General features: G+C 42.3%; 4 protein-coding genes across 5 annotated transcripts in view; 1 reads left to right on the forward strand and 3 right to left on the reverse strand.

Annotated features, from left to right (window-relative positions):
• The window catches only part of LOC143006736 (receptor-type tyrosine-protein phosphatase mu-like), a 94,717-nt gene extending 91,530 nt beyond the window's left edge, over window positions 1-3,187 (reverse strand). Inside the window, 1 exon segment of the mRNA XM_076157991.1 lies at window positions 2,475-3,187. Coding sequence (XP_076014106.1) covers window positions 2,475-2,562 — 88 coding nt within the window. The 5' untranslated portion in view covers window positions 2,563-3,187.
• A 2,060-nt stretch (window positions 3,188-5,247) lies between these two features.
• lrrc30a (leucine rich repeat containing 30a) lies at window positions 5,248-8,510 on the reverse strand. The gene is made up of 7 exons (XM_076158365.1): window positions 8,370-8,510; window positions 7,652-7,783; window positions 7,466-7,579; window positions 7,103-7,237; window positions 6,856-6,989; window positions 5,534-5,582; window positions 5,248-5,397 (listed from the first exon to the last, which is right to left on the reverse strand). The coding sequence occupies exons 1-7, from the start codon at window positions 8,502-8,504 to the stop codon at window positions 5,248-5,250; spliced, it is 849 nt and encodes a 282-aa protein (XP_076014480.1). The 5' UTR covers window positions 8,505-8,510.
• Window positions 8,511-11,003: 2,493 nt separating this feature from the next.
• zbtb14 (zinc finger and BTB domain containing 14) lies at window positions 11,004-18,161 on the forward strand. Of its 2 annotated transcripts, none has more exons than XM_076158012.1 (10): window positions 11,004-11,140; window positions 12,568-12,756; window positions 12,836-13,006; window positions 13,334-13,429; window positions 13,523-13,666; window positions 14,195-14,439; window positions 15,118-15,203; window positions 15,405-15,544; window positions 15,635-15,730; window positions 16,245-18,161. In XM_076158012.1, the coding sequence occupies exons 2-10, from the start codon at window positions 12,568-12,570 to the stop codon at window positions 16,383-16,385; spliced, it is 1,308 nt and encodes a 435-aa protein (XP_076014127.1). In that variant the 5' UTR covers window positions 11,004-11,140; the 3' UTR covers window positions 16,386-18,161. The 2 variants fall into 2 exon arrangements, with proteins under 2 accessions (XP_076014127.1, XP_076014128.1); XM_076158013.1 differs by lacking the exon at window positions 11,004-11,140 and adding an exon at window positions 11,382-11,480.
• A 2,019-nt stretch (window positions 18,162-20,180) lies between these two features.
• Window positions 20,181-26,028, reverse strand: arhgap28 (Rho GTPase activating protein 28). The gene is made up of 14 exons (XM_076158366.1): window positions 25,911-26,028; window positions 25,628-25,842; window positions 25,178-25,292; window positions 24,777-25,024; window positions 24,454-24,616; window positions 24,107-24,198; window positions 23,885-23,962; window positions 22,967-23,120; window positions 22,756-22,838; window positions 22,454-22,669; window positions 22,094-22,210; window positions 21,186-21,337; window positions 21,060-21,097; window positions 20,181-20,263 (listed from the first exon to the last, which is right to left on the reverse strand). Exons 1-14 carry the CDS (start codon window positions 26,026-26,028, stop codon window positions 20,181-20,183), a joined length of 1,872 nt encoding a protein of 623 aa, XP_076014481.1.
• Window positions 26,029-26,654: the final 626 nt, after the last annotated feature.

Raw genomic sequence — 26,654 nt, forward strand, 5'->3', positions numbered from 1 at the left:
ACAGCAGGGGAATAACAACACCCTGAAATCCTGAAATATACTAAGTACATAGTGACACACTACAAATCACAGAAATACACAGGAAATGTATAGAAACTCTGGAAACAGGAAAAAGCTGTGTTAAATGACATTAAGATAAGAATTTGGCCAAAAATTTAATGCAAAATAACCAAAACAAAATCGGTTCCAGGAAGGAATATTGAGAAAAATAGAATGAAAGTGTGCAGTGTGAAACAGCACTAAGAGAAAACTGACTGCTGCGTGCTTCTTTTATCTGCATCAGCAGAGCCTTTTAATTCCTCTTCAGATCTTCCTCAAACCACCACAATCACCTCATCATCATCATCCTCACCCTGCGGGTTATCCTCCACACCATCACAAAAGCACAACACATTGGAGCCAATCTGCAGGTTTGGCAGCACAGATCCAAGAGGGAAATGATTTTAGGATGCAATTTGTTCATTGACACAGCGGGTCCTCAGGAGAACCCATATGCGAACTTTGAATGAGAAGAAGAAAATGAACCAAACAGCAGGAAGGGAAGAACGTCACCAGAACCAGGCCTGATTTCAACAGTTAATTACCAGGTAGTGTTGTGGAACCATAACTCCACATTGAGAACCCTGGAGAAATCTGAAGGGCCAACGACTCAAAGAAAACCCTGAAGAATCATGGAGAATCATAAAGAATCGATGAACCAATGAAAACATCAGGGAACCCCCCAAAGAACCAGAAAGAACAGAGAAATGCAATCATTGAGTGTACATATGAGGTTTCCAGACAACACAAGCAAAGACCTAGTCTGGAGAGAACAACAACAGTAAGTGCCAAGAAGCTGAGTTCTAGTGGAAAACAGGACGCAGGTGCCAAGAGGCAAAGCTTGGAGGAGGTATAGATAGAGTTGGGTGCGGCATTAGGTGTGAAGATGTTCACTATATATCTCATTTCAGTTCATTTCAAACAAAGGGAGTTTATTATGGAGGCAGTTGTCAGGGAGTATTTGTTTTTGTTTCTTTTACAATGTTTCGTCTGTCATGTTTTTTCTTCATAAATAGACATAATTATGACTTATCATCATTTATCATTTTGTTCTGATATGAAGTCACTTAGTGTGTGTTTGTCAGAGCAAGACAGCTGTAAATATCATTAAAACCCATTTAGTAAGTGGTGTTATTGCATAGTTGAAAGTGTGTGTGTGTGTGTGTGTGTTTGAGTGTGTTTGAGTGTGTTTGTGTGTGTGCATGTTTGCGTGTGTTACAGTTATTACCTGGAGTAAGATCTAGAGACATTAACACATGTACCTATCCCTATTTTTGGTATCTTACCATGATATGAGTATTTTCTTCCAGTTATTGCCTATTGCTATTCATTTTAATGACCATGATGAGATATGGATTAATCAATTGATCAGTACTTAATTGGTCACTTTCTTCCATTATGTTGATTATAATAATATGATTTTATATTTACTTAACATTATCTGGCCGATAACTGATCAATGTGATGTTAAAAACACATTACCAACGAAAAACACTTCAAATGATAGGAATCAACACACATTATCCTCTATGAACATATACTGCATGCATAAACCCACTGTACACACACAGCGTATGACTACACACTGTCACACAAACCATCTATGTGGGTTAGGACGTTCATGCTGCACTGGGGTAAAAAATTAATTCAGCTTCCCATTGTTATTTCTATCATGTAATAAACTAAATAAACATACACATCAATAATGTAACTCATTGTGATGTCAGAATGAATACTTATTTGATATCTGCACTTGTATTCAATTTTGTACTGCTTCATAAATGAGTAAACTGAAAGAACAAAACAGACAAATGCACATTTCTGTTCAAATAGCATCATCAGTGCTGCTCTATGATGTTTGATATAATTGGTAGAATATAAAATGTTTCCAATATTTGTTTTTTCTATCATACTGCTGATATGTCGAGTATATATGTTTATTTATATTTATGTATTAATAATCAGCCATCCATGTATAAATCAGTAATTTATAAGGTGATCAAAAGTGACGCAAAACAGAAAAATACTGCAACAGCTCTTTTAGACTCTATTCTCTATTTAAACATACATGCAAGCAACTGTCAGGGTGGCGCGTGAGTCTGAGTGTAAGTGTGCGCGCGCGTGTATGTGTGTGTGTGAGAGAGAGAGAGGGAGAGAGAGAGAAAGAAAGAGAGATTCCCGCAGTATTTTTGATTTTGTTTTGAGTAAAATCACTCGTTCTTTACGTTTTCACCATGAAACTTTAGTGATGAAAGAAGTGATGGTGAAAAGCCGCAGAGGAGAAGGAAAAAGAGAGAGGAAGAAAGGAAAGGAAGGGAGGACATTTTCCAGCTGGAAACTTGGATGCCGACACACACAAACTACTCCCATGTTCACCCTGAGGTCTGAGCCCGCACCGAGCCGGGCCGGACCGGGTCAGGGTCCGCTGTCCTTACCTTTGAGGCTGTCCGACCGAGCGGCTGTGAGTCCCAGTGAGAGCAGCAGGAGAGAGACGGAGAGCAGCAAAGTTCCGCTCAGCTCCATGTTCACAGGCTGGCCTCCGCCACGGGAGGAAAACTAATGATTAACTCCACAACACTTCTCTTTCCTTCGCTTTTCTGCCTTTCTGCTCCTCTTCAGCCTGTCTCACGCTCTCTCACACACAGAGAGACAGGGCGAGCTGGCAGAAAGACACAGAGACGCGCAGACAGATTTGCGGGTTTCCAGTCTTGCGCTCCGCTTTCCCCCCCGTTTCTTTTTCCTCCGTTTGTCTTCACAGGGAGACTGGCTCCACTTACCGAGCAGTGACGTCAGAGGGGGCGAGAGACATTAGGGAGGTACGGAGGGGGAGAGAGCGAGCGAACGTGCGAGTGAGAGAGGGAGAGAGAGAGAGAGAGAGAGAGAGAGAGAGAGAGAGAGATACAGACAGACAGACTGACTGACGGACAGAGACAGGGGTGGGGGCAGAGGGAGTGAGAGGGGGAGAAAGACAGACAGAGAGAAGGGGAAAGAGGGACAGACAGACACAGGGGGAAGACAGACATGGTGAGAGAGTGAGAGAAACAGAGATTGGGATAAGTTTAAGTGAAGTTTAATACAGCAAGAAAGAGACAGAGGTAGAGGGACAGACAGCTAGAAGATGAAGAAAGTTAAAGAGGGACAGACAGACACACTGATAGGAAAGAGGAAAGGGCGTGTGGTGGAGAGCAAAGAGAGTGAGAGGGGGGAGAGAGAGAGAGAGGAGGGGGGAGACAGACTGATAAAAAATAGGAAACGATAGCTACAGAGGAGACACAGAAAGAGGGACATGCAAAGAGACAGAGAATGATAGAGATAAGCTCAAGACAGACACAGAGAGAACAGTGGAGATAGAGAGACAGGCAAGCAGATACAGAGAGGGAGAGAGAAGCAGACAGGCAGAGAGAGTGAAAGAGGGAGCAAGAGAGAGAGAGATCTAGAGAGTCCAATTGAGGGACAATTCACAGAGAGAAATGTTTGTAGTCATAGTTGTAGCAGCAGTTGCAGTAGCTGAGGTAGCAACAGCAACCATTACTATACTTTTACAACAACTCATATTAATTGTAGCAGTAGTATTATAGTGATGGAATGGCTGTACTGTTGCTATAGTAGTGTTTGTATTTGCAGCAGTGGAAAATATAGTTGTTGTTATAGTAATGTTTTGAATTAATGTGATTAATAGAAGCAAATAATCACTCTCTTCGATGTTTAAGACACTCATTCCATCAGTGTGTCTGTCTGTCTGTCTGCCCGCCTGTCTGTTTGTATGTCTGTATGCCTGCCTGACTCTCTGTCTGTCTGTGTGCCAAGATCTCTAAATGGCATCAAGTGACGAATGAACACGCTCGCAGTAAATAAACGCTCTGTGTGTGTGTTCGTGTTTCCAGTGAACAAAGCGCTCTTTTCGGTTCATTCACTGCTCTCGTTTGCCCCCTACAGGCCAACTATAGGAACTACGAGGGCAAATGGCTGAAAATACTCTAAAAGTAATTTAAAAAATACTTTTCCGGTATAAAATATTTTTCAGAAAAAAACTACATGGAGTGTTGTATTGGATTGATCAATTAATGATCCACATTGCACTTTCTTTCTGTCTTTCTTGAAACAATGGACATTTATGAACCAATGTGTCGAGGCGCTAAAATCGTTCATTGATTGCACGTGGGTGACATCTGCTGGTGAAATTTATATTGTGCATTATATCATGGTTTTATATATTTGGGATAATTCCTGTCACACCACAAACGTATGAGTTATTTTCTATAATTGTTTAAAATATTTATTATATTTAATTATTATTTTCCACTGCATGAGGGATATATGCTTAATGCTGTATTATCTTTCACAGGGGACAGACTAGGCTTGGCAAGGCTTTAATCCCTGGCATAAACATTCTATAGATTCAATGACAAACTAATAATCTGCAACATGAGAGAGCAACTGCTACTACAAACCAGTAGTAATGCATTATTTTGGGGGCATTCTAAAGTACATAGAATCAGACATAGACATTTGGCTGTCTGAGATTAAGTTAAGTTAAATTATCATGTTACAATGAATGGTGGCAATACTGATCACAATGCTGGAGTGGTGTATGCTTTCCTAAATTGTATATGTTAATTTTCATGCGCGAATGAAACACTGCATTAGTATCCATCCATCCATCATCTATTAACAGGTGAGGTATACCCTGGACAGGTCGCCAGTCCATCGAAGGGCACACATAGGCGCAGGCACAACTGTCCCTCTCACATTCAAACCTACAGTCAATTTTGGAATCAACCTAATTAACCTGCATTAAGCCTAAGAGAACCCACGCAGACACAGGAAGAACATGCAAACACTACACAGTGACCACAAAGGCCCACAACAGTACCCACAGCCTTCTTGCTGTGAGGTCACCACTGTGCCACCCTTTGCATTCATATCTAAAACTATTACATTTGAGACTTTTCAAGGGTTTGGGGGACCTTTTAAACAATACAAACTGAGATATTTCATTGTTTGTGGCCAATAGACAGAACACTGTATGGGTTAAAATGACGAAAGAGTTGAGACGAGTTTTTATTAAGCAACACAACTTCTGAAACACATCACATTCTTCATCCTCACCTAAATCTCCCACCCTGACCATCAATTCAACTTTCAGGTAATATCAAAGCCCCGCCCCCTTTATAAAAGCCTTGGGTCACTGTCAAGCTCCGCCCCCAGCTATACATCTTGCAGGTACTTGTAGAGGTTATTCAACCCCCCATCCATCACGTCCAGCAAATGCTTCGGGAGTGGGTTGTGGAGAATGTGGAGACCTTTATCCAGAGGATGACAGGCCAGCCTCTCCAGGCGGGACAGCTGGTACATCTCCTGAAAACACATCATCATCTTCATCCTCTTCATCATCTCTGTCTTGTGACATGATGTTCCAAAATTGTAGAACACAATTAACACAGACGACAGTAGGATTTGTCATGTTTTGAATGCTGTCACTGCAGCTATTTACCTGTGGTACATCCGTAATGTCATTAAAATCCAGATTCAGTAATTCCAGCCTAGAGGAAATCATATCAAACTAAACTATTAGAAAGTATTGACTCCCATTTCATTCACATCTGTGTTTAAGCTTCTCCACACCTAACATCAACCAAAGACTTATAAAACAGTATTAATTTGTCAAAATTAGAACAAACAAAATCATAATCATTCCAATCTTTACCTGTTGTAGTTGATGACATGTTGTGTTTAAAAACATTGATGATGTAAAAATGTTTGACAACCCGAATCTCTCAATGAGTGATATGTTGCATGGTGGGGTTTGAGAGCTGCGGTTACCAGGTAGACGTTTACCTGATGGGGATACTGGGGCACAATTAGCTGGTTGGCACAGGTAGGTTATCTGGTGAGTGTATGGTATGTCATGGATGTGTGGAGGTGAAGTTACATAATGATAATGAGCTGTTGGAGGCAGAGCGATCTGTAGGCGCTTTTTCACGGTAAAGGTTCTTTTCTGGAAAAGTTTTTCTGGTGGGATTGCACAGAATGGTTCAGAATTAGGTTTACAAACTGGAATTGAACCAGTTCCGTGATAAACAAGGTATGTGTGCAGAGGTAGGCTTACCTGCAGAGATGAGGTTACCTTCAGGAGGCCTGTCTCAATTCAGGTCTGGTTCCACCTGAGTCCACCTTTGTAGACCAAATATGTCATAACATTTCAACATTTCCTGGATGAGTTCAAAGTCTAGTAGGTGACCCTGGTCAGCAGGTATGACTAAAACCAAATCAGCCAACGACACACCTATAGAATGTAAATTATGATTTAAATGTCATCCTCAGGTTACAGGAAAATGTATATTGCGTTGATTTCTCCATCATGCCTTGAAGTGAAATATTAGAGCTCTTTTTGTAAAGTACGAAACCAGGGACATTTTGTTCCTGCTGAGAAACAGATATACGACTAAGGGGCAACCACCTCAAAAGAAAAAGGTGGTCTTACATAACAATCCAAGGCTATGTTGAAGCAACCTTACCTGCTCAGTTGTGGTTACCTCATTAGGGTGGGCTACCTGTGATATGGATTACCTGTGAGGAGTGTTACATAGCGAGGTGGGTTAGGTGTGAAATGGTTGAACTCTGAGGTGGGTTACCTGGTAAAGCAGATTAGCTGTGGATGTGGGTTATTTGTGCAAAGTGGGTTAGCTGTGAGCTTGTTTACCTGATGAAGAGGGTTACCTATGAGGTTTGTTACATGTCAGACTGGTTACCTGTGAGGTTGGTTGCCTGTGAGGAGTGTTACCTGTAAGCCTGGTTACCTGTGAAGAGGGTTACCTGTCAAGGCAGCAGAGGGTCTTGGGCAGAGAGTGGAGGCTGTTTCCCTCTATGATGAGGATCTTGAGCTCCACCAGAGCCTGGATGTTTTCTGCCACGCTCTCCAGATTGTTACAGGCCAAATGAAGGAAGACCTGCAAGGACATACAATTACACCTCAGCTGTGTGATGGCTGATGGTTTCAAAGTTACCACTTCTTTCTGCTGTGTAAACTAACTGTATGAGCAGCGAAGAGGTTAAAATGTACCAGAGCCTTCATGTTGTAGACACAGGCAGGGATGTGATTAATGTGGTTGAAGCTGAGATTTAGTTTCTTCAAACGGGTGAGGTTGGAGAGGGAGGCCGGCAGGGACGACAACTCGTTATTGGCTAAACTCAGCACCTGACAGACAAAGGGACCGATTGAAAGAGGAAGCTGGATTAGACAGTGTGGAAGTTGAAAATGGTCACTGCACCAAAAGTTGGACAGTAGACATTTTGTTGGATCCACAAGGCTTCATCATTTCAAACCAGCGTGCTGTACAGTATCCAGTTCCAGTGAAACCACACAGATCATAAGCTCAGAAACATAATACAATACACAACATAACATGAGAACATAATTGAAGACCTCCAGCTCTGTACAGGATCCCAGCTCCTCAGGCACGTCAGTCAGTCTGTTTCTGTAGGCGAATAAAACTCGGAGTCTCCTCAGCTGTCCGATCTCTGCTGGCAGGCTGGTTAGCTGCACAGACAACCACAACATCAGCATGCATGAAAGAAATTAACACACATACACACACGCATAACTGTGTACCTGGTTCCCCCACAGATTGATAACCACCAGGTTGGAGAGCAGACCCAGCTGAGGGGGAAGGACCTTCAGACTGTTCAGAGACAGATTCAGCTTATCCAACTCTAACAGCTCCCACAATTCACCTGGGGTCTCCTACGGGACCAGAAGAGGAAGAAGAAGGAAGAGAAGAAGTTCTTGCCAACCAGGGACCACGACTTTCATTATGGCTCCTACGACTATTTGGACTTATAGCCCTACTACAAATGGTACTTCTCCTGTACTGCTACGAACTCTGAGCTCCCGACAACTCTGAACTCCACTTGAAGTGGAACTGCACTTGAAGTCGATTATCCTACAGGAAACCCTGACATGAATGACATCACTCAACATGGCAGTGCCCATAGAATTGAGTATTAGAATACCATACAGGTTTCAAACAGCATTAAAACCCATTGTGTTGTACAGGGCAATATGTGTACCATGTGAAATTGGATGTATGATGAGGATCACGATTTAAGTGCCCTGCTGACAGTTATGGCAATTACACCGTTGACAAATTTAAGACCGGCAGATCCTTGTTAACCTTCAGCACTGCTAATTGTGGAACCTTCTTGAATGGAGGTTGGAAGTTGGAACTTTCATCTAGGAAAATTTCGACATTGGATGGAATGCGGTATAATACTAAGTACTGTTCTTCCTCCCATGGCTCCTTCTGATAATACAGCTGTTCTCTGTGTACCTTCAGTCCTCTGCGAGGCAAACTCATGACATTGTATCCAGACTGTTTGGTGATGTGTTGTCGGAATTTTTCGACTGAGGTTAGAACTTCTTCCCCCTTCCTCTTCTCCTCTGCCTTACACATTGTTCCGCCCATTTCACTGTCTTTTAGCTTCACACAGCAGAATGCCTCCTCTTCTCTTCTGTCCTTCTTGTTTTCACTCCTCTGAATGTCTCTGAATGTCTCTCTTGATCTGTATTCTCTAGTTGGAGATGCTGTGTGGTGTTTAGGAAAGAAATGAATCCATAAATTGTAACCGTCCAGGTGTTTTCATACTGTCCATACTGTAGTGTAGTGTCTATGTTCTGGAGCCTGGAGAGTGTGGATGGGACTGAGAGGACGAGCTCTCGGGTCTCAGGCTGGTCTCACAGACAATCCTGGACTCTGTTGAGCGTTTATCCAGCCTTAAATGCTGTGGATTAGGAAACACAAATCAGTGTGTCTGTCCCTTTTAATTATACTTGTGTTACACAATTTTACATTGTAGTTGGGATTTAGTTGTGAATTCATATCTAAATACTTTTCATTTGGATATTCCTCAAAAATATTGTTGTTAGGAAAGTAAACCATCCTTTGTCTACATACATCAGTTTGTCATTTTGTGTGTGAAGTCCCTGTATTCATATACTCTTCTTTATATCATATTGTGTGACATCTATATCTATAAATGTGTGTGTGTGTGTGTTTATGTATTTGTAACACGTAGCTCTACATTTCACAACACTGTGAGCCTGCGACAATTATAGCCTCTTTGAATCTCTGAATGATAAACAGTGGAGTTTTTAATTCTGATTAAAATGTCCGATATGTCATGATTCCGACCCACATCCCCTTTCAGGACATGTCCAAACAATGAGACCTGAACTTACACAAAGTTTCAATAAACGAAAACAAACACGTGAAAGTGAAGAGTTGAATGATAAACTGTGACCTCAGAGAGTTCAGCGTCTGTGTATCGTAACTTTACCCAATACATATGGTATAAAAATAACCAAATGATGTATTAACCCAGGAAATGATAAATACATTTGCTTGAGGATGTGACATTGTTTCAGTTTTGAGATTTAATATCCAGACTTAACACCTGGACCCAAAACACACAATATGGAAATGCTGAATAGATACACCCATAGAGACACTGGATACTTACATGTCATTTGTCACAATCATGCTGATTGAAAGGGTTGTTTGTTGGGTCGGTCCACAGGTCACTGTGTTGTTGTTGGAGGTTGTTGTCCAGTGGTCAAGGCGGAACTTCATAGGATTTAAGCATCGTCACCTGAATAACTGACTACCCAACTTGTTTATTGACTGACTGGCTTATAGAGACAATCCTTAACTTCCAGAGACATGGACTGTCCAGATAACAGCCTAACAATGGGAGAGATGTGCCTGCAGACAAGTGTGTGTTTAGAGGGATAAATAGAAGGAGAGAGCAAGAGGGGGCTCTATTTGAGGACAAGCGAGACGGACAGCTGCTCTTCACCTTAAACCCAGCCCCAATACACACACCATTTGTTGCCGTCAATCATTGGTTGGTATCAGTTACAATCAGCAATTTGGAGCATAGAGGGCGCTCTGTTCCCTGACTCATCTTCATGTCTCACAGGTATAGAAACTTTCACAACTTTCTCCAAAACATCAGACAGCTGTACCAGCAGAATTCCTACAGAAGTTTCTCATGATACTTGCAGAAATTCTAGGAGTGTCGATCTGTGATATGTGTAGGGTACAAGTCCTACTGGGGGTGAATTAACACCATCTAATTACTGTCTAATAATAACCATCATCACCACGAGCAAGAAGGAAGTCCACACTTTTATCTAGATTAAATGTCTTGGTGCCCCTCTCCTTCACGTCTGATGTTTCCTTGTAAGATCCAAATAGAAACCAGTGAATGTAAACATAAACACTGAAGTTGTTAAGAGCTCAAACAGGAAAAAAACAATGACAAGAACTCATATTTGATGATTAATATCTTTATTTAGTTCAGTGATTGTGTACAGTGAGCATCCATCATTAACACACAGTGTGATGGGTAGAGTTAGTATACTGACAATAAACAGTTGTTTTTGTGTAGATTTTTGAATATTTTCCAGATCATACTTCTGTGAGTTTTGTGCAAATAAAGCTGTAAAGTTGAAAAATCCGACAACCATAACCCTAAATTATAAAGTTTGAGATTGGGATTTATTCACCGTCTACATTTCGATGACAATGCTCTTTCTTGTCGGCTACAGACTTCTAGTGTCCACAATCTTGTCAGAGTATGGGTGGGAAAAATAATGTGGGTTAACAGCTGAGAGCACAATGGATTGTGGGATACTGAGTAACACGATACAATGCAAACATTTTGACTGTGTTAATAATGCCTGAGGAGGTTCCAGGTCCCGGACAGAGAACTCGACTACTTTCCCTGTTGAAGATGTGTTTAAGTGAGCTCCATTGAAGCAGTAAACTGACAAACACACTTCACTGTGTACTTGTCTCACTCTTTGCTGGAGCAGAACCAAGGCACCATGTGACCGGAAGCGCCGTGCCTTCTCTCCGGGAGGCCCGATCACAAAGGCAGAGCGCATGCGTGAGAGCGAGTGGTACGTCTGTCACACAGAGGATCTTTGGTCCCGCAGTGTGTGCGTGCTTCCGCTCTGTGCTCGTCCTCAACAACAACAACAATCTGAATAACTATTTACCTCTTCAGGTCTGCGGACACACACCGGGCTCGCCCCACGGTAAGACTCGCTCCCGGTTCGGTGTCCCAGCCGCTCCGCGCTCCCATCATCCCCCGCAGCGTTTCCGCGGGATGCTGCGCGCTCTCGAGCCGTGGCCGTTCATGGCTGCTCGAGCCTCGGACTCGTTCGTGTTGTCGAGGCCGCGGCACCGCTGGACGCGTGCCTGCGTGTTGGTCCCGGGGACGGCGGAGCGGCGGCTCCATGAGCTCGCGCCCCGTCATCCAAGCCCTGGGTGCTTTTCACCTTCAGAGGCGGTTTTAACAGAACGCATGGCCATAGGTTAACCCGGTTAACGCCATGTTAGCTGTGCGGGCCTCGGGCTGGCCGCCATTTCACTGAGGTAACTCAAGTGTAATGTATATCAGTCCGACTTTTACTATGACAGTGTACCTATACACGCCATCGTCATCACCACCATCATTATTATTATCACAATCATAGGGATTTGCTCGCCGTTAAAGTTTTTAGTGTTAGTTTGAATATGATAACTCGCTACTGTCTTACAGGCAAACACCACAGCCAACACATCGTTAGCTTTTGTACCGTGTAAAAGCACTTAAATAGGTATTTTCCAGCACAGCAGGGCCTAGTGTAACGTGAAAGCGCCGTGATGTATTATCTAATGACCGTCAATGTGCACAGCTCACCGTCTAACGTTAGCTTTCGAAGCCGCGGTATCCAGCGGGCCAGCGCGCATCTTTGCGGTTCCATGGTTGAATAGTATTCTGGTCGAGTAGAGCCGGCCGGAGAGTTAACTTGTGATAACACATGTCCGGTTGGCTCACAGCTACGGGCACAACTGGTCCCTTCAAGATGTAAAGCGTGCATGCGCACCGACGGCGTGCCCGCGGTGCAGAGGTACATGAACTACACGGTCCTGTGTGTGTTTGTGTGTGTGTACGCGCGCGCTGCCACGAGCCTCTGAGCTGAACCTTTATCTGCATTCTCCTCATCCTTACAGTCCTTTAAGTGATCGTATATGATAATTTCAATATTATGAAGTCTGATTGGCTGATGATAGTAATCAATTAATCGCAAAATATCAAATATTGTCAGTAGATCTGCTGATGAAATAGTTTGTGCCTGTTGCAGAGGATGATCCCAAAGCCTAGAGACAGCCAACAGAAACAAACAAGCTGTCACTCAGTGGAACTACATGCTTTGATAACATCAGTTAGTGTTCACAGTATTAGTTATTAGTATTATCCGATTTAGTTTCTCTGGTCCTTAGGGCTCCACATCAGCCCAGAAAGAAAGAACACGCCAGGAAAGGCGTGCATGTACAAGAGTGCCGTTAATGGGTTTTTTATAAATATTTTTCAACTGTAGATTCAATAAACGGATCCACTGGGGAATGGATCAAAAGCTCACAGCGGCTGTAGTGTTTCACCTGACATTGCTCCACAAATTTGTGTGTGTCTGTTCAGATGGCAGAGACAGTGAAGTACGTAGATGATGAACACAAGAGCATCTTTCTGAAGCTGCTGAACGAGCAGCGTCTGGAGGGCGAGCATTGCGACATCGCTGTAGTGGTGGAGGACGTCAAGTTCCGCGCTCACCGCTGTGTACTTGCAGCCTGCTCCAACTACTTCAAAAAACTCTTTAAAAAACACGAGGTAAGCTTCTGAAAGAACACACACACAACTGCTTCAAAGTACTCTTTAAGTGACACAATGTCTGTGTCTGTTTGTCCAGGTGGATAACTCTTCGGTCATAGAGATAGATTTTATTCGTTCCGATATTTTTGAAGAGGTGTTAAACTACATGTACACAGCCAAGATATCTGTGAAGAAGAGGGACGTCAACCTGATGATGTCATCAGGACAGATTCTGGGAATCCGCTTCCTAGACAAACTCTGCTCACAGGTAAACCCACATGTTGCAGTGTTTACACCTGATACTTACATGTACTGTGAAGACTGTGAAAGATTCTAATGACATAAAAGGATTGATTGGAATCAGTTGATGACAAATGGTTGATGACATTATCTCCAACCCTGAGTTAGGAAGTTTCCCAATCCATGGTCTGACAACAAGGATATGAGTTGTCAAATACCATGAAGTGCTTCTGTATGAATATGGATGTATAGTTGAACATTCTGATTACATAACCCTACAAAATCAAAATCATTTAAATGGTGTCACTGCTTAATGTGTGTGTGAGTAAGAGATGTTGTTTTCGTGTTTTCTCAGAAACGTGATGTGTCTTCAGAGGAGAAGGACAAGTTTCCCTATGACATTGTAAAGATGGCGCTGCCACCGGAGGCTCAGCTGGCTGCTGATGCTGTGGTACATGCACACACACACACACAATTGTATTGGTAATCATAATACTAATTGGAATAATAATGCCTGACCTAATGTTTATTATTATTGACACAGGTACTGGGTGAGCATGATGAGCCACCTACCACAGATGACCTTGTTGAAGCATCAGCCAATCAGGAGTTAGATAAGTCTCCCAACGCCGTACTGCGTGTCCAGGAGGCCATCCTGAAAGAACTGACCAATGAGGACGTACACAAGGTACAGACACAAGTGACCAAAACTATGGCACCCTTAAAATAAAAGCAAGAAAGAAACAATTTTCTCTGAAATAAGTTGAAACTGACAAAAGTAATTGACATCCACCATACTGTATTTGATATTTAATAGAACTAACAATTTATAATAATAACTTTGCTCTTCATTTTCTTCATGATAATTGGATATGTGAAGCAGACATTTTTTCATTATTACCGCAGATGTCTTCAATCTTCTAATCAGTCATTCAGTCTGTTTAGATGTGTCATTCCTTTTATTATTTAGATTAATATGTTAGATAAACTGTTTTGTTAAATATGGAATAAGGAGTGATGGATGGCAATTGCTTTAGTCAGTTTCAACTTATTTCAAAATTGCTGTTTTTATTTTAAGGACATCGAGACTTCCACGTCTGTACATATACACACACACACACACACACACATACACAGTGAAGTTGTGGAAGCTGTCAGGTAGACCCTACCTCTGCATCAATCACTCCACATTGACCTTCTGTGGTTTTGTATCTAGGTGACCTGCTATGACCAGGATGAAGTGACAGACATGGAGGCGGAGCCTAAAGAGCTCGGCGCGGAGCATCACGCCACCCAGACGTTGACGTTCGCAGACAGTATAGGCGAAGTGAAGGATGAGCAGCCGCCCGGCTGGTCGACGGCCACAGCTGACATGAAGTTTGAGTATCTGCTGTACGGACACAGAGAGCAGCTGGCCTGCCAGGTCTGCGGGAAGACCTTCCTGGATGAGAGCCGGCTCAGGTAGCCTCATCTGTCCAAACACACACCTGGACTGTTCACACATGCAGTATATGTCAGCATAATACTTGGATGATTCCAGCATATTTGAATAGGTGTTTGACTGGTATGCTGTGATGTCCTGTCCCATCTTTATCCTACTTGAAGCCCAGGTAACAATGCTGTGATAATGCTGGCATGGGTCTGTTGTCAGTGAGTGAAGGAACAGTGCAGGGATGGTTCCGTAAAGAGTTACACCCCCCTGATGGACGGTTACATGTGGAGCAAGACATCGATTACTTATTTGAATCGGTGACAGGTTAATAGTTATTTTGGAGTTTGAGTTAGGAGTTGTTGTTAGTTTTTATTTCAAGAATGCCTGCAAATTGTGCAAATAGGACAGATGTGTAAATAAGGGAGCTCTCCTCAGTCTACGCTGTATATCACCAGCTGCCTGGAACAGTACTCAATTCATTTAGATAAGAGCTCATCTCTATTTTAATGTCCTTTTTAATGTTTTGTGCAATGCAGCGTTCTGGTTCAATTAGATCATGAAAAACATTTGTCTCGTGTTGAAGATTAGATACGTTATAAGAACAAGAGCACTAGACAGAAACGTCACCTCTCCGGTCATGCTTTTTCTTCTTCTACACCCATACTGTGTATCTACAGTTTGACATTGTAATGTCTGCTCTTCATCAGGAAGCACGAGAAGCTTCATTCAGCCGAGCGTCCATTCGCCTGTGAGATCTGCAGCAAAGCCTTCACCACCCATGCTCACCTCAAAGGTATGCATCAATATACACAGTACACACCAGTACCACGCCACCACACACACACAATACACTCCAGCACACATCAATATAACATAGAGAAGTGGAACACACAGATGGAAATCACAACAACAAAACGGAGATTGAGCACACTGGATGCTGTGCTGCTAAGATGTCCCTAAACACCCGTGTGTGTGTGATATGTGTGTGTTTCAGAACACCTGAAGATCCACACTGGGTTTAAACCGTACAGGTGTGACGTTTGTGGGAAATCGTTTATCCGAGCACCGGACTTAAAGAAACACGAGCGAGTCCACAGCAACGAGAGACCGTTCGCCTGTCAGATGTGTGACAAGGTCTGTTCACCTTCATCCGTCTGTCTGCTTGTTCGCCTGTCTCTCCTCACTACTCACCTGTCTGTCTCTCATCCGTCTGTCCTCCTCCAGGCGTTTAAGCACAAATCTCATCTGAAGGATCACGAGAGGAGACACAGAGGAGAAAAGCCCTTCGTCTGTCCGTCTTGCACCAAGGCCTTTGCTAAGGTAATAATATTACTACAGACACACTATGATAATACTGACGATGATACTGATACTACTACTACTATTACTGACTACTACAACTGATGTTAAGAGGGGGACCTTATACTGTGATGTTGTTGGTGTGTGTTGCCATGTTGTTTGCTATTGGCATGTGATTTTGTGATATTAGCTTGTTTGTTTTGTTTTTGTTGACTTTAACATAGATAAAGACTTAATGCTGGATTCAGGCACTGCTGGGGATTTTCCTTCTTTTAGGATAATCCCACTTTGCATCGTTTGTGCCAACCGCCAATAGATTAAAAGTAGAAGGAACATGCCAGTGGAGGAGCTTTTCTTTGTGCTATTGTTCTTCATGTTCAACCCGAGACAAATGTTTTTTGTGATCTACTTGAATCAGAACGCCGCCACCTTCCAATTCCAAGACCACCGTGCAACTGTCACAGTGCTGCCCTTGAACTGTTTGCTTGAATAGTTTCTTGACATTTACAAGTTGGTGTGTTTGTATTGGTTTCAGGCGTCAGATCTGAAGCGTCATGAGAACAACATGCACAGTGAGAGGAAGCAGCTGAATCCTCTGCAAAGTGACACAGAGACGCTGCAGGCTGCAGCCATGGCTGCTGAGGAACAGCAGCTTGAGAACATGAGCTGCTCCTAACAGGAAGAGGAGCTGGACTGTATAAGCTGCTCCTACGAGGAGGAAGAAGAGCTGGACAGAATGAGCTGCTCCTAACCTGACGAACAGGAGCAGCTGGACAGTATGAGCTGATCCTAACAAGAGGAGCAGCTGGACAGTATGAGCTGCTCCTAACAGGAGGAGCAGCAGCTGGACAGGATGATCCAGCTGGACCATACGTTCCTAAGATCTTATCTTAGTTTCTCACTGCTCTGGTTCAAGGTTTCTTTCTTCATGTCTCTCCTCTGAAGGTGGAGGAGAGGGAGCAGAAGAGAATCAGGATGGAGTTCTGGATCAATGCTTGAAGTTCTGCAACAAATTTCTATTTTACGACATTTTTGTTCACTAAGCAAAGGAGACTCAGGCTGTATTCAGTCCTGGGGTTTGTTTGCTTTGTTCCGATTTGTGGAAAACAAATTTCATGCACTTGCAAACTGCTTTGTGATTGGTCAGAATTGAAGAAGTTAGCCACTTAGCTGTTTCGCTCTTCACCCGAACAAAATCATAAACAGAATCAAAAATGATATCAGCAGGGTGTGTGTATAATTGCTTTGCCTGCTATTGTCTTGTTAATTGAACAACGTTAAATGTTAATTTTGAGTGAGAAGCAAGGCTACAATTCGAAAACAATGTGTTGATACTTTGTAATCAAAGCCTTGATACTCGATCAAAATTAACCTGTTCTCGATGTACCTAACGTTGCTAAATCGAGAGACAATAGCAAGCAAAGCAGTTATACACACGTGGTGCTGAAGCTCCATTTCTGATTGTGTTTGTGATTTTGTACGAAACTTTTCACAGGTAAGGGGGTCACTTCCTGCTCAAATCTGGCCAATCACAATAGAGTTTGCAAGCGTGTGCTGTTTGTTTACAAATTCTGGACCACCAGTAAGGTGGTGAACACAAATCCAAGACATTATTCCCCAAAATCGGAACAAAGCAAAGTAACCACAGGTCTGAATCCAGCCTCAGAGGAGCAGCAGAGTTCATTCTAAGGAGCTTATTATCTTTAGGTCCTTTAGAATATTTCTGATGGATGGATGGAAAAATGCATACATGAAAAAGTAGCAAATCATTCTGTCAAATGATTGTTACATTCTTACCAACACAACACAATAACATATCTACAGCTGCTCCTCACTCCTGTAGCGCCGCCTCCTCCTTTTCTGCTCCTCTTCTTCCTCGTCTTTGTTCGGGTTAGTCTATCAGATTGTAAATTTGTCTTTGAGGTTTTTATTTTCAAACAGCGTGTGTATGAAAAGGATTTGATGTTTGAATCGGTCTAATTTTTGTGTAAAAATATTTATTTATGATGGCTCAACTTGATTTTCAGATGATTTCTTGTCCTTCCGTGCCATGTTTGTTTCTGTCCAGCTCAGTCTTACATTAAATGGGGCCATCTGGTGGAAAATAACAGAAATAGCAGAAAGCTGCTGATTATTTTTAAAGCCCAGTTTGTACCATTTTAACAGCAGAGCAGAATGAATCCTGGTTGTATATCAGAATTCTTCAGGGTGAAGAATGAAAATCATTTCTTGAAACTTCCTCCACAAACGATCATGTGATCTGTTTTGAGCTCTTCATGCCTGTGCTGTGATCACATAGGAGGCCTCAAATGACAAAAGTTTCAGAATAAAAGCTTTGTGTAGAATTTGTTTCCCAGTAAAATCAAACTTTGTGCTTTACGTGTGAGCGGGAATAAGAATGTGAAAATGAATGTGAATAAATGTGAATAAATGTGTCATAATGCTGAATTAATGTTAAGGAACATGATAAATTTACATTGCAAAGAGTAACGGATGTTGTGTATTAAGAACTAATTAACAGGACTGGAAAACGGGGAGAAGGCAAATAGAAAAGAGGAAAAATAGAAATAATGCCCTTATTAAAGGAACCACTCACTGTTGACAAATTAATATATTTGGTTAACTGATTAAGTTGAACGAATGATGATTATGTTACATTCGTATTCAACTTTATATTTTTCTTAGTTCATAAACCATGTGACACTGAATCATGATCAAATACAGAACAAATATAATATTTAAATATTATAAAGCCAGTTATATTTAAACATGACAACAAAGAAACTGATCAACCTAACTGACCCCATATCTTGTCTTCCAGCTGTCCTGTCCATCCTTGACACGTTCAGCAGTTTGTCTGGGTACACAATCAATATTTCAAAGAGTGAATGTTACCCCATTAATACTTTAAGTTCGCAGCTCTGCCAAGCAGATTTCCCCTTTAATCATAGTAGCTCGGGGTTGAAGTATCTCGGTATTAATGTGATTTGCGCATTCTCAGACCTCCTTCCCGCCAACTACAGTGCGCTCACTACAACCCTGAAAAATTAGTTTCTAAGATGGAACAGTTTACCACTCTCCTTAATTGGGAAAATAAATGTGATCAAAATAAATGTTCTGCCTAGACTTCTTTACCTGTTTAAATCTCTCCCTCTATGTCTACCTAGACAATTCTTTGACTCTTTTGACAATGATCAGTGCCTTCATTCGTGTAGTAGTTAGTAGTTAGTACTTTTCTAAATCCAGACTGGCCGAAATGTACACAGAAGTAGAGGACAAATGTAATATCAGTTTGAATCCTCACTGTGACCTAAGCCACATGTTTTTTCTCTGCCCCAGGCTGCACAACTACTGGTTCGGTTACTTCAACACATTGTCTACCATATTTGGAACGCAAGTTCCTCATATTGCCATCTTCAGTACCCCAGCTGACTCATGCCAATTTAACACCTCACATAGGGAAATGGTCATGTTCAACTCGCTGCTTGCTAGACGCCGCCTGCTCCTGCATTGAAAATCCCTCACCCCTCCCTCAATTTTAACAATGGCTGAAGGATACGATTTTTTTTCTTAAACTTGAGAAAATCAAGTACACTATGAGGGGCCACACTGATAAGTTCTATCAGAGACAGCAACCATTTCTCTCTTACTTCACAGATCTACAGGCTATGCCAGACCAGTGACTGAAAACCTGAACACTGCAGTTTGTTTATTTTTCATTTTATTTCATATCCCAGGCGGGCCAGGATGGGGTTGTATGAATGTGGGGTTGTGTGACTGCGGGGTGGGGTTGGGTCTTTGGGTGGGATTTCCTCTCTTTGTTTTTGTTTTTTGTTTTTCTCTTCTCTTCTTCTCAGCCTATGGTGCGAGTTAGAGTAGCCTACTTTGCTGTTTGACATCATCCTGTAAAAACTGTATTTACCCTATGAGATCATTGCATCAACATCACTGATGCCATCCTGGATTCTGCGTCCACACTACTGTGCCATGTTCTCACAAGCTCCAGCGGCCGTCGCTTCCTGCTAATTCAATTTCAATCTACTTCTTGTCTACATATTGCCTATTGTACCTCAGGGTCTATGTAAAAAGTCAAGCAACAACAATAATAATAATACAACCTTTCTCTCTCTCTCTCTCTCTCTCTCCTTTACCCCTCTTTCTATATAAAAAAATATCTCCAAAATGTATGCTAGCTGTCATGTAAAATGTTTGCTTCAATCAAAACAAATACCACAGAGAAACTGATCAACCCATTGAAAAAATTATTAAAATGTTTATTTTGTTTAATGCTTCAGAAACAAGACCATCAATATTGGAGAGTGTGCACGTTACTGCCTGCTAGTGAGTCTGATCCAAAAGCCCCATTAGAGCAGCAGTGCTCTCCCCTGGCCAGTTGTCAGTCCACACTTCATGTGTTGTGAAAAACTTCACTACATTGATATTGTACTGTCTGATATTAAGTGTGTGTGCTTTAGGGTTTGAGCATCCAGTCACAATGTGGGTTGGCACGGTAAACCTCCAGCAACACACAGTCTGGATGAAGACGACGTTCGCCTGAGAAAGAAACAGACAAGAGGTGATTTCAGAAATACAAAGAGACAATAATAATCATAACTTATTTAATAATTGTCATATCTAATTGGTGAGCTCCTGTGTTTTTGTATGTTTGTATTTGTTTTGTTCGGAGTTGCAATGCCTCCAAACAAAACTCCAAACTTGGCAGAAACATTGGTGAGGGGTTTGCATAGGATGCCTTTATTTTATGTTTTATTTGTATTAGCAAATTATAGTTGTGGGAGATAAGATTGGAACCATGAATGATGTCACTGCACTACTTTGAGACCACATTAGAGAACCATGGAAGCCAGAATTGCTTTTCCCTGCAGAACTACTGTAGGAACACAGTACTTTGAGAACGTGTTGAACATCTTCAAACTATAAAACAAACTTTCCAAAGATAAACCATTTGCACCATACTGAAGAAGAATCAACCGTCACTGTCTCCAAGCTGCAAAGAATCTCCACAAGTGTCAGTTAACAGTATTTTATTTGTTTTATTTGCATTAAAAAATTAGAGTAGTGAATGAGTACTTTGAGAATCCTGAATGAATGACATAATTACACACACACTACTGTGAGAATCATGAATGATGCCACAGTTGACGCACTACTTTGAGAACACGTTGGTGAACAGTAGGGGTGATGGGTCGGGCTGGGGTCAGGGGGGGAAGTATCAGGGGGCAAGAAAAGGTAGGAACAGCAAGGGAGCTTTTACGGGTTGTGGCAGGGGGGAAAGAAGGAAGGCTGGGGATTCGGGGTAATGACTGCTCTAGTTATCTTAATAACTCACCAATGTTGCCCCCAACTTCATATAAACGCTGAGCAGGACTGCTAAGAGACAGAAAGACAGACAAACAGATAAACGTGACACAACTCCCAAAAGTCACAGTTATCAGAGAGGTAATAGTCCTTGTACCTGTTCTCATATTCAAAACGGGCTGTGACATCTTTGGCTCTGGTCTGTCCGTCAAGCTGTATCGCCATGGAAACCTTAGTGTGTAGAGGTGCATGAACCCTTATCACACCATCACACAGCTCGGTGACCTGAACACACACACACAGGAATGTCTCTATAGGGGTGAAAGATGATTAAAATTCCAGGAGGATACATGATTAAAATGCATTTTATTGATAAATGTCTACAATATGCAACCCCATTGTTCCTGATAATAAATGAAAATACTTCCGTACGGTTGTGTTTTGTTATTACACTTAAACAGCCAAAATAACTGAATACTGAAATACAGAAACTGAATACATAATGCAGTTAATCATTTTATGATAAAAGACAATTATATGCTTGGCTGATTGCAAAGATAAATACACCTTTACATGGACACTACTCTGTTTGCAACCACTGACACTGTTAATAAACTGGGTGAAGAGCTGAGGTTTTCACAGAACCAATGTTGTTAAAGGTGAGAGGAAGTTTGTGGATTCAAACACATTTCATGAATGTGACATGATTTGTGGGTTTGTAACTAATAACTGTGGAAACTTCATATTGCTTTTTTGGTCACATGTATAGATAATCTTTAGATGACACACTCAGCCACTGTATTTAAGATTTTTCATCGGGTAATCAATCATCATTCACCAACTAATCCCTTAATTAAACACAACACATATATATTTAGGTACCCTAAGCAATATGCCTGCATGCATACACACACACAGATCAGATGCAAAGCAGTGATTTTATTAGTTGAGTTCATTTGATGCTCTGTGATATCACATAAATGCAGGTGGACAAAACAGACTCTCTCTCTCTCTCTCTCTCTCTCTCTCTCTCTCTCTCTCTCTCTCTCTCTCTCTCTCACTTACTTGGTTCTGGTCATTTTTCCTCCTCAGAAGTAGTCTTTTTGTCTTCAGCAGGCCCAGCTGTTTCCAACTGGATGCCTGGTTCATCTGTCTGACCTGGGACAGCAGGAAGCTGGGAACCTGCACAAAAAACGTATTGATATTAATCTGACTTCAGAGAGAACCACTACATAACATGATACCAGTAACATTACATCAAACTGTCTGGAAATGACATTTCAGAATCCTATTCAATTGTCTGAAATGTCCGATCCTGTGCTCTCTACAGCACTTTTGTGAGTGAGTGAGTGAGTGTGTGTGTGTGTGTGTGTGTGTGTGTGTGTGTGTGTGTGTGTGTGTGTGTGTGTGTGTGTATTGACTCACAGTCCACAGCAGGTCTTGGTGTGTTATCATCAGTCGGACCAGGTGAGCTCCCCCTACCGCCTCCTCCATTTCCTCCTGTTGTCTGGCAGCTGAGCGCTTGCTGCCACGGGGGTGACAGGTGAATAGGTTAGGCGCCATTACCATGGAGACGTTCCAGAGAGACATTCTGTTCTTGTCCTGATGACAGACCACCTTCCTCAGGAAGACCAGCAAAGCCTGTAACCATGGAAACGGACACATTGTTTGTTCATCCAAGTGTACTTACAAGCATTAACACATCCAGATCTGATGGTGAGATTTACCTTCAGTGTGTCTCTGTTCACCTCAGGGAGCAACAACAGCAACAACTGAAGAGCCTGAACCTGATGGACAGTAGAGGAAATACCTGGGAGAGAGATGGTGTCTTAATACAAACAAACTTCCTCTAGCAGATATTTTCACAGTTTAAAAGTTTAAAACTGAGAAAAGACTTGTGAAGGTATTCAATAATGTTTGTTGTGTTTGTGTGTGTACCCAGCACAGCACGGTAAGTGGAGAGGTGTGTATGTGTCAGCAGAGGTGTCGGCAGCTCTCGGATGAAAAGCTTCAACAGGCCAGCAGCATCTACCTGTCTCACTGCAGACCAGTCAAACCCACCAGAGCACTTATCTAACTCTGCACGCAGGTACTGGACAGAGAGAAAGAGAGACAGAAACAGACAGACAGATAGAATATTATGTTTCTTTTGTTCACTATATACTGTATATTGGTTATCCCATATATTTTCTAGTTGTTGAAGCTGCGTCATTGAACGTCAACAACCGAAACAGGCAATACAACAATGTATGTACGTGTGGACTATATGCTTTTTTGTTGGTGTATTGTATTGTGGGTGTGTGTGTGTGTGTGTGTGTGTGTGTGTGTGTGTGTGTGTGTGTGTGTGTGTGAGTGTGTCATGTCATGCCAGATGCTGTACACTCACTCGTTGTAACTGCCAACTGTTGCTTCATTTATTATGTATGACCACACTAGTGATGTACAAACTGTTTACATTTCCCTCCCTAACCACAAGGCCTGTGGTTGAGACAGCACTATATTCTTAAAACCATAAAAGCAAGATTAACCAACAAGTTTGATGTTGATCACAGAAACGTTGATGACTCTAAAGGAGCTTTAATCCACAGAATACCAAGAAAGGGCAAATACATACATGCCTGCTTGCTACCCTGACTTGTGGATGAAGATATCATATCCTCAAATCAACAAGCCTACATCAAATGCAAGGGCATGAGTGAACATAATTAGCTGTTTTTAAAATGGGCTTGACCAGTCCTGTTATACTTATGATCTACAAGCAAAAAGCAAAACTACTCTCCATAAACTAGTTAGTTACTTCCTCTGTGCCTCCTTATCTGTGTGGATAAAGTTAAAGATATGAAATGTGTGTGTTACCTTCAGTTTAGCAGCTGATCCTGGCACCCTGAGAATACCTTCAGTCTGTAGGCCAGTCTGCTCTAATATACACAACAACTACACACACACACACACACACACACACACACACACACACACACACACACACACACACACACAGTTACTGGTTTTGACTTCAAGTGACTTTTTGATTGAGACGCAAAGAAAGAAGGAAAACAGAAAATGGTTCTAATTTTTCACCTTGGCGAAGATGACAGGAACTTTCACTCCTGGGCATTTCTTTCTGTCGGTCTCTAACAACACTGTGAGAGGAACAGCAAACACACGGCCGCCTGGAAGACATACAGACAGACAAACAGACAGACGGACAGGGATTTATAAGATGCATTAATCCTCTGCTGTCTAAATACATTTTTGTAATTTTACTTTTCATTCAAATGTTCGTTCATTTGCCTTTAAGAAAGCTGGACTGTAAACTAACCAGAGTGGCCCATCCCTGTTTTATATCCCATAGACAACATGATGGATGCTGCAAGTCGTTTTCTGCTCATCATGCATGACAAAGGTAAGGTCAAAATGAAGCGCACCCTGTCTCCGGCGGCGTGTAGGAGGGGTACGCTTGGTTTGGATGCCCAGACCACTCAGAAAGGTGGAGAGCTCAATGTGGGAGATGAAGCCAAGCCGGATGACATCAGCCGATGACAGATCATCCACCAAGGTGAGACCAGGACCTGGAGAGACCGGCACATACTGCAAACACACATCCACACACGCATGCACACACACATCACACTTTCAGTCAGTTTCCTTAGTTGCAGTATCTTTAACTGCAGCTCCTCTTATGAAAATGATTGATCACCTTTGATTCAAATATAATGAGTTTAGGTAGATGGTCGGGGTTCAGACTCACCATAAGATCGCTATCGTCTCCATGGAAACACAGGCAATCCCAACACGTCCCACCCTGTTTGTGATCAGCCACGCCCTCTGAATATGGGGACTCACGCACCAGCCAATCAGCTTGCCTTGTCCGACTGACAGACACAGAGTGTGTGTGTGTTGGAGAGTGTCTGTGTGCTGGAGAGTGTGTGTCTGTTGGAGATGGTGGATGTTCAGGTAGTTGATCCACCAAAAAGAGGTTTGGACATGTCGGTCGCACTAAAAATGCACAAAAACAAATAGAAAGCTGTGACACATAATCATATTCAGGAAGACAGACAGGTACGGAGACAAGCAGACAAACAAACGTAAACACACAGTTGAACAGTAAGTCAGATAGCCAGATATACAGGTAAGCAGACAGACAGGTACCTCTGGCTGTATTCCTGCGGATGGTTTTGGTTGTGGTGTGGTATCGGCTGCTGGCTGCTGAATCCGCACATTGAGATGGAGGGGAGGGGCTTCTGTTTGCTGAGTCGTTGTCAGTCTGGAACAACGTGTGTGAGAGAGACAACTGAGTCGTGATAGCTACCTGGCCAACCTATGAAGTGTAACCTTCATATTCAGGGAAACGTCATCACTTCTGATCAGCCCACAGCCCGAAGCTTTGTTGTATCACCCATTACAACAAAGCTGTGCAGGCATAGATACCAAAAAGATTATTAAAAATGTCAAAGTCTATATTACCTTTCCTTCGTTTAACACCAAAACACTCTGATTGTGACACATGCAACACCCAAATTACCCCTCTCAGGTCACACCTAACCAGGACAATAGTACTTGGTTCCAGAAAAGAATGTGTGTGTGTGTTCCTCCCACCACAGTGAAAACGTCACGGACGTCTCTGATTGGCTGCTTGTTTCTCTTCCTCAGCGTCTCGTTGTAGTTTTCCAGCCTCTTCTTCACTGTTGCTGTCTGTTGTCGCGTCAGCGTGGACAGCAGTGCCTCCGCTGGTGTTAGCCCCTCCCCTGATGGCGAGCCCGTTACCAGGGAGGATAACCCCGCCTCCGTCAACCACGCCTCTTCTTGCTCCGCCTCTGCAGGGGAAAACCATAAAGATAAATGTCAGCAGATATTCACTGTTATTTTGTTTGTGTCCTCTTACCGTCCACACTGTTTCTCTCCTCCTCCTCTTCCTCTTCTTCTTCTTCCTTCTCCTCTTCAATGCTCCTAACTTCTCTCCAGTAGGTTTCCATGCTAACATGCCGAGGGTCAGAGGTCATTTTCTAAGGATTTAGGAGGAGCAGAGGATGATGATGATGAAAAACTAACCTGACCCTGGGTTAAATTGACAACAAACACTGTAAAACATGGAGTCTGACTTGGGGTGTGTGTGTTATCACTTTCTCAGAAACATCTTGGATCATACTACATTCAGACAAGATTTGAAATAATCACACATTTATGGTTTAAACATCTGACGTAGAATAATTGTTCTATTTTCAACACATTTAGACATGTTGTGGTTGTTGAAACTGAGGAGACTGAGATTAAATATTGATTATATATGCGTGTGTGTTTCAGAGAAAGGAAGTCTCCTCTAGTGCATTGATCAGCAGCAGCGCAATGGTATGTGTGTGTGTTGGGGGAACCTTATCTAATGGTTTTGGTTCCCAGGGGAGGACAGAGTGGGGTGCGCAGGCTCACCCTAGCTGCTTAGTCCATTAGGAGGAAATGGATCCTTTCAGCCAATCAGAGCAGAGCAGAGATAAGTGGCTTCACTCAGGTCCTCAGACAGAAATCTGACCTGGTTAATCTTCCACTAGTAAATTCCATTCTGAACACTTTGCATTAGTCTTTATTTTGTTTTATTCAATATTATTTTTATTATTATTTATTTTATTTAATT

Source organism: Genypterus blacodes, unplaced genomic scaffold (genome assembly GCF_046128005.1).
Source record: "Genypterus blacodes isolate CSIRO-AG114 ecotype Tasmania unplaced genomic scaffold, CSIRO-AGI_Gbla_v1 ptg000076l_1, whole genome shotgun sequence".
NCBI classification, from domain to species: Eukaryota; Metazoa; Chordata; class Actinopteri; order Ophidiiformes; family Ophidiidae; genus Genypterus; species Genypterus blacodes.

What these genes read in the sequence shown, in the direction of transcription:
- zbtb14 (XM_076158012.1), top strand. Translation starts at nt 12,568, where the DNA reads ATGGCAGAGACAGTGAAGTACGTAGATGATGAACACAAGAGCATCTTT. An exon ending in AGCTGGCTGCTGATGCTGTG is followed by an intron (nt 13,430 to 13,522) that starts GTACATGCACAC and finishes TTATTGACACAG; the next exon opens with GTACTGGGTGAGCATGATGA. An exon ending in CTGGATGAGAGCCGGCTCAG is followed by an intron (nt 14,440 to 15,117) that starts GTAGCCTCATCT and finishes GCTCTTCATCAG; the next exon opens with GAAGCACGAGAAGCTTCATT.
- arhgap28 (XM_076158366.1), bottom strand. Translation starts at nt 26,028, where the DNA reads ATGACCTCTGACCCTCGGCATGTTAGCATGGAAACCTACTGGAGAGAA. An exon ending in TTCCTGTCATCTTCGCCAAG is followed by an intron (nt 23,963 to 24,106) that starts GTGAAAAATTAG and finishes GTGTGTGTGTAG; the next exon opens with TTGTTGTGTATATTAGAGCA. An exon ending in CGTTTTGAATATGAGAACAG is followed by an intron (nt 21,098 to 21,185) that starts GTACAAGGACTA and finishes GTCTCTTAGCAG; the next exon opens with TCCTGCTCAGCGTTTATATG.
- lrrc30a (XM_076158365.1), bottom strand. Translation starts at nt 8,504, where the DNA reads ATGGGCGGAACAATGTGTAAGGCAGAGGAGAAGAGGAAGGGGGAAGAA. An exon ending in GATCCTGTACAGAGCTGGAG is followed by an intron (nt 7,238 to 7,465) that starts GTCTTCAATTAT and finishes TTTGTCTGTCAG; the next exon opens with GTGCTGAGTTTAGCCAATAA. An exon ending in ACATTACGGATGTACCACAG is followed by an intron (nt 5,398 to 5,533) that starts GTAAATAGCTGC and finishes ATGTGTTTTCAG; the next exon opens with GAGATGTACCAGCTGTCCCG.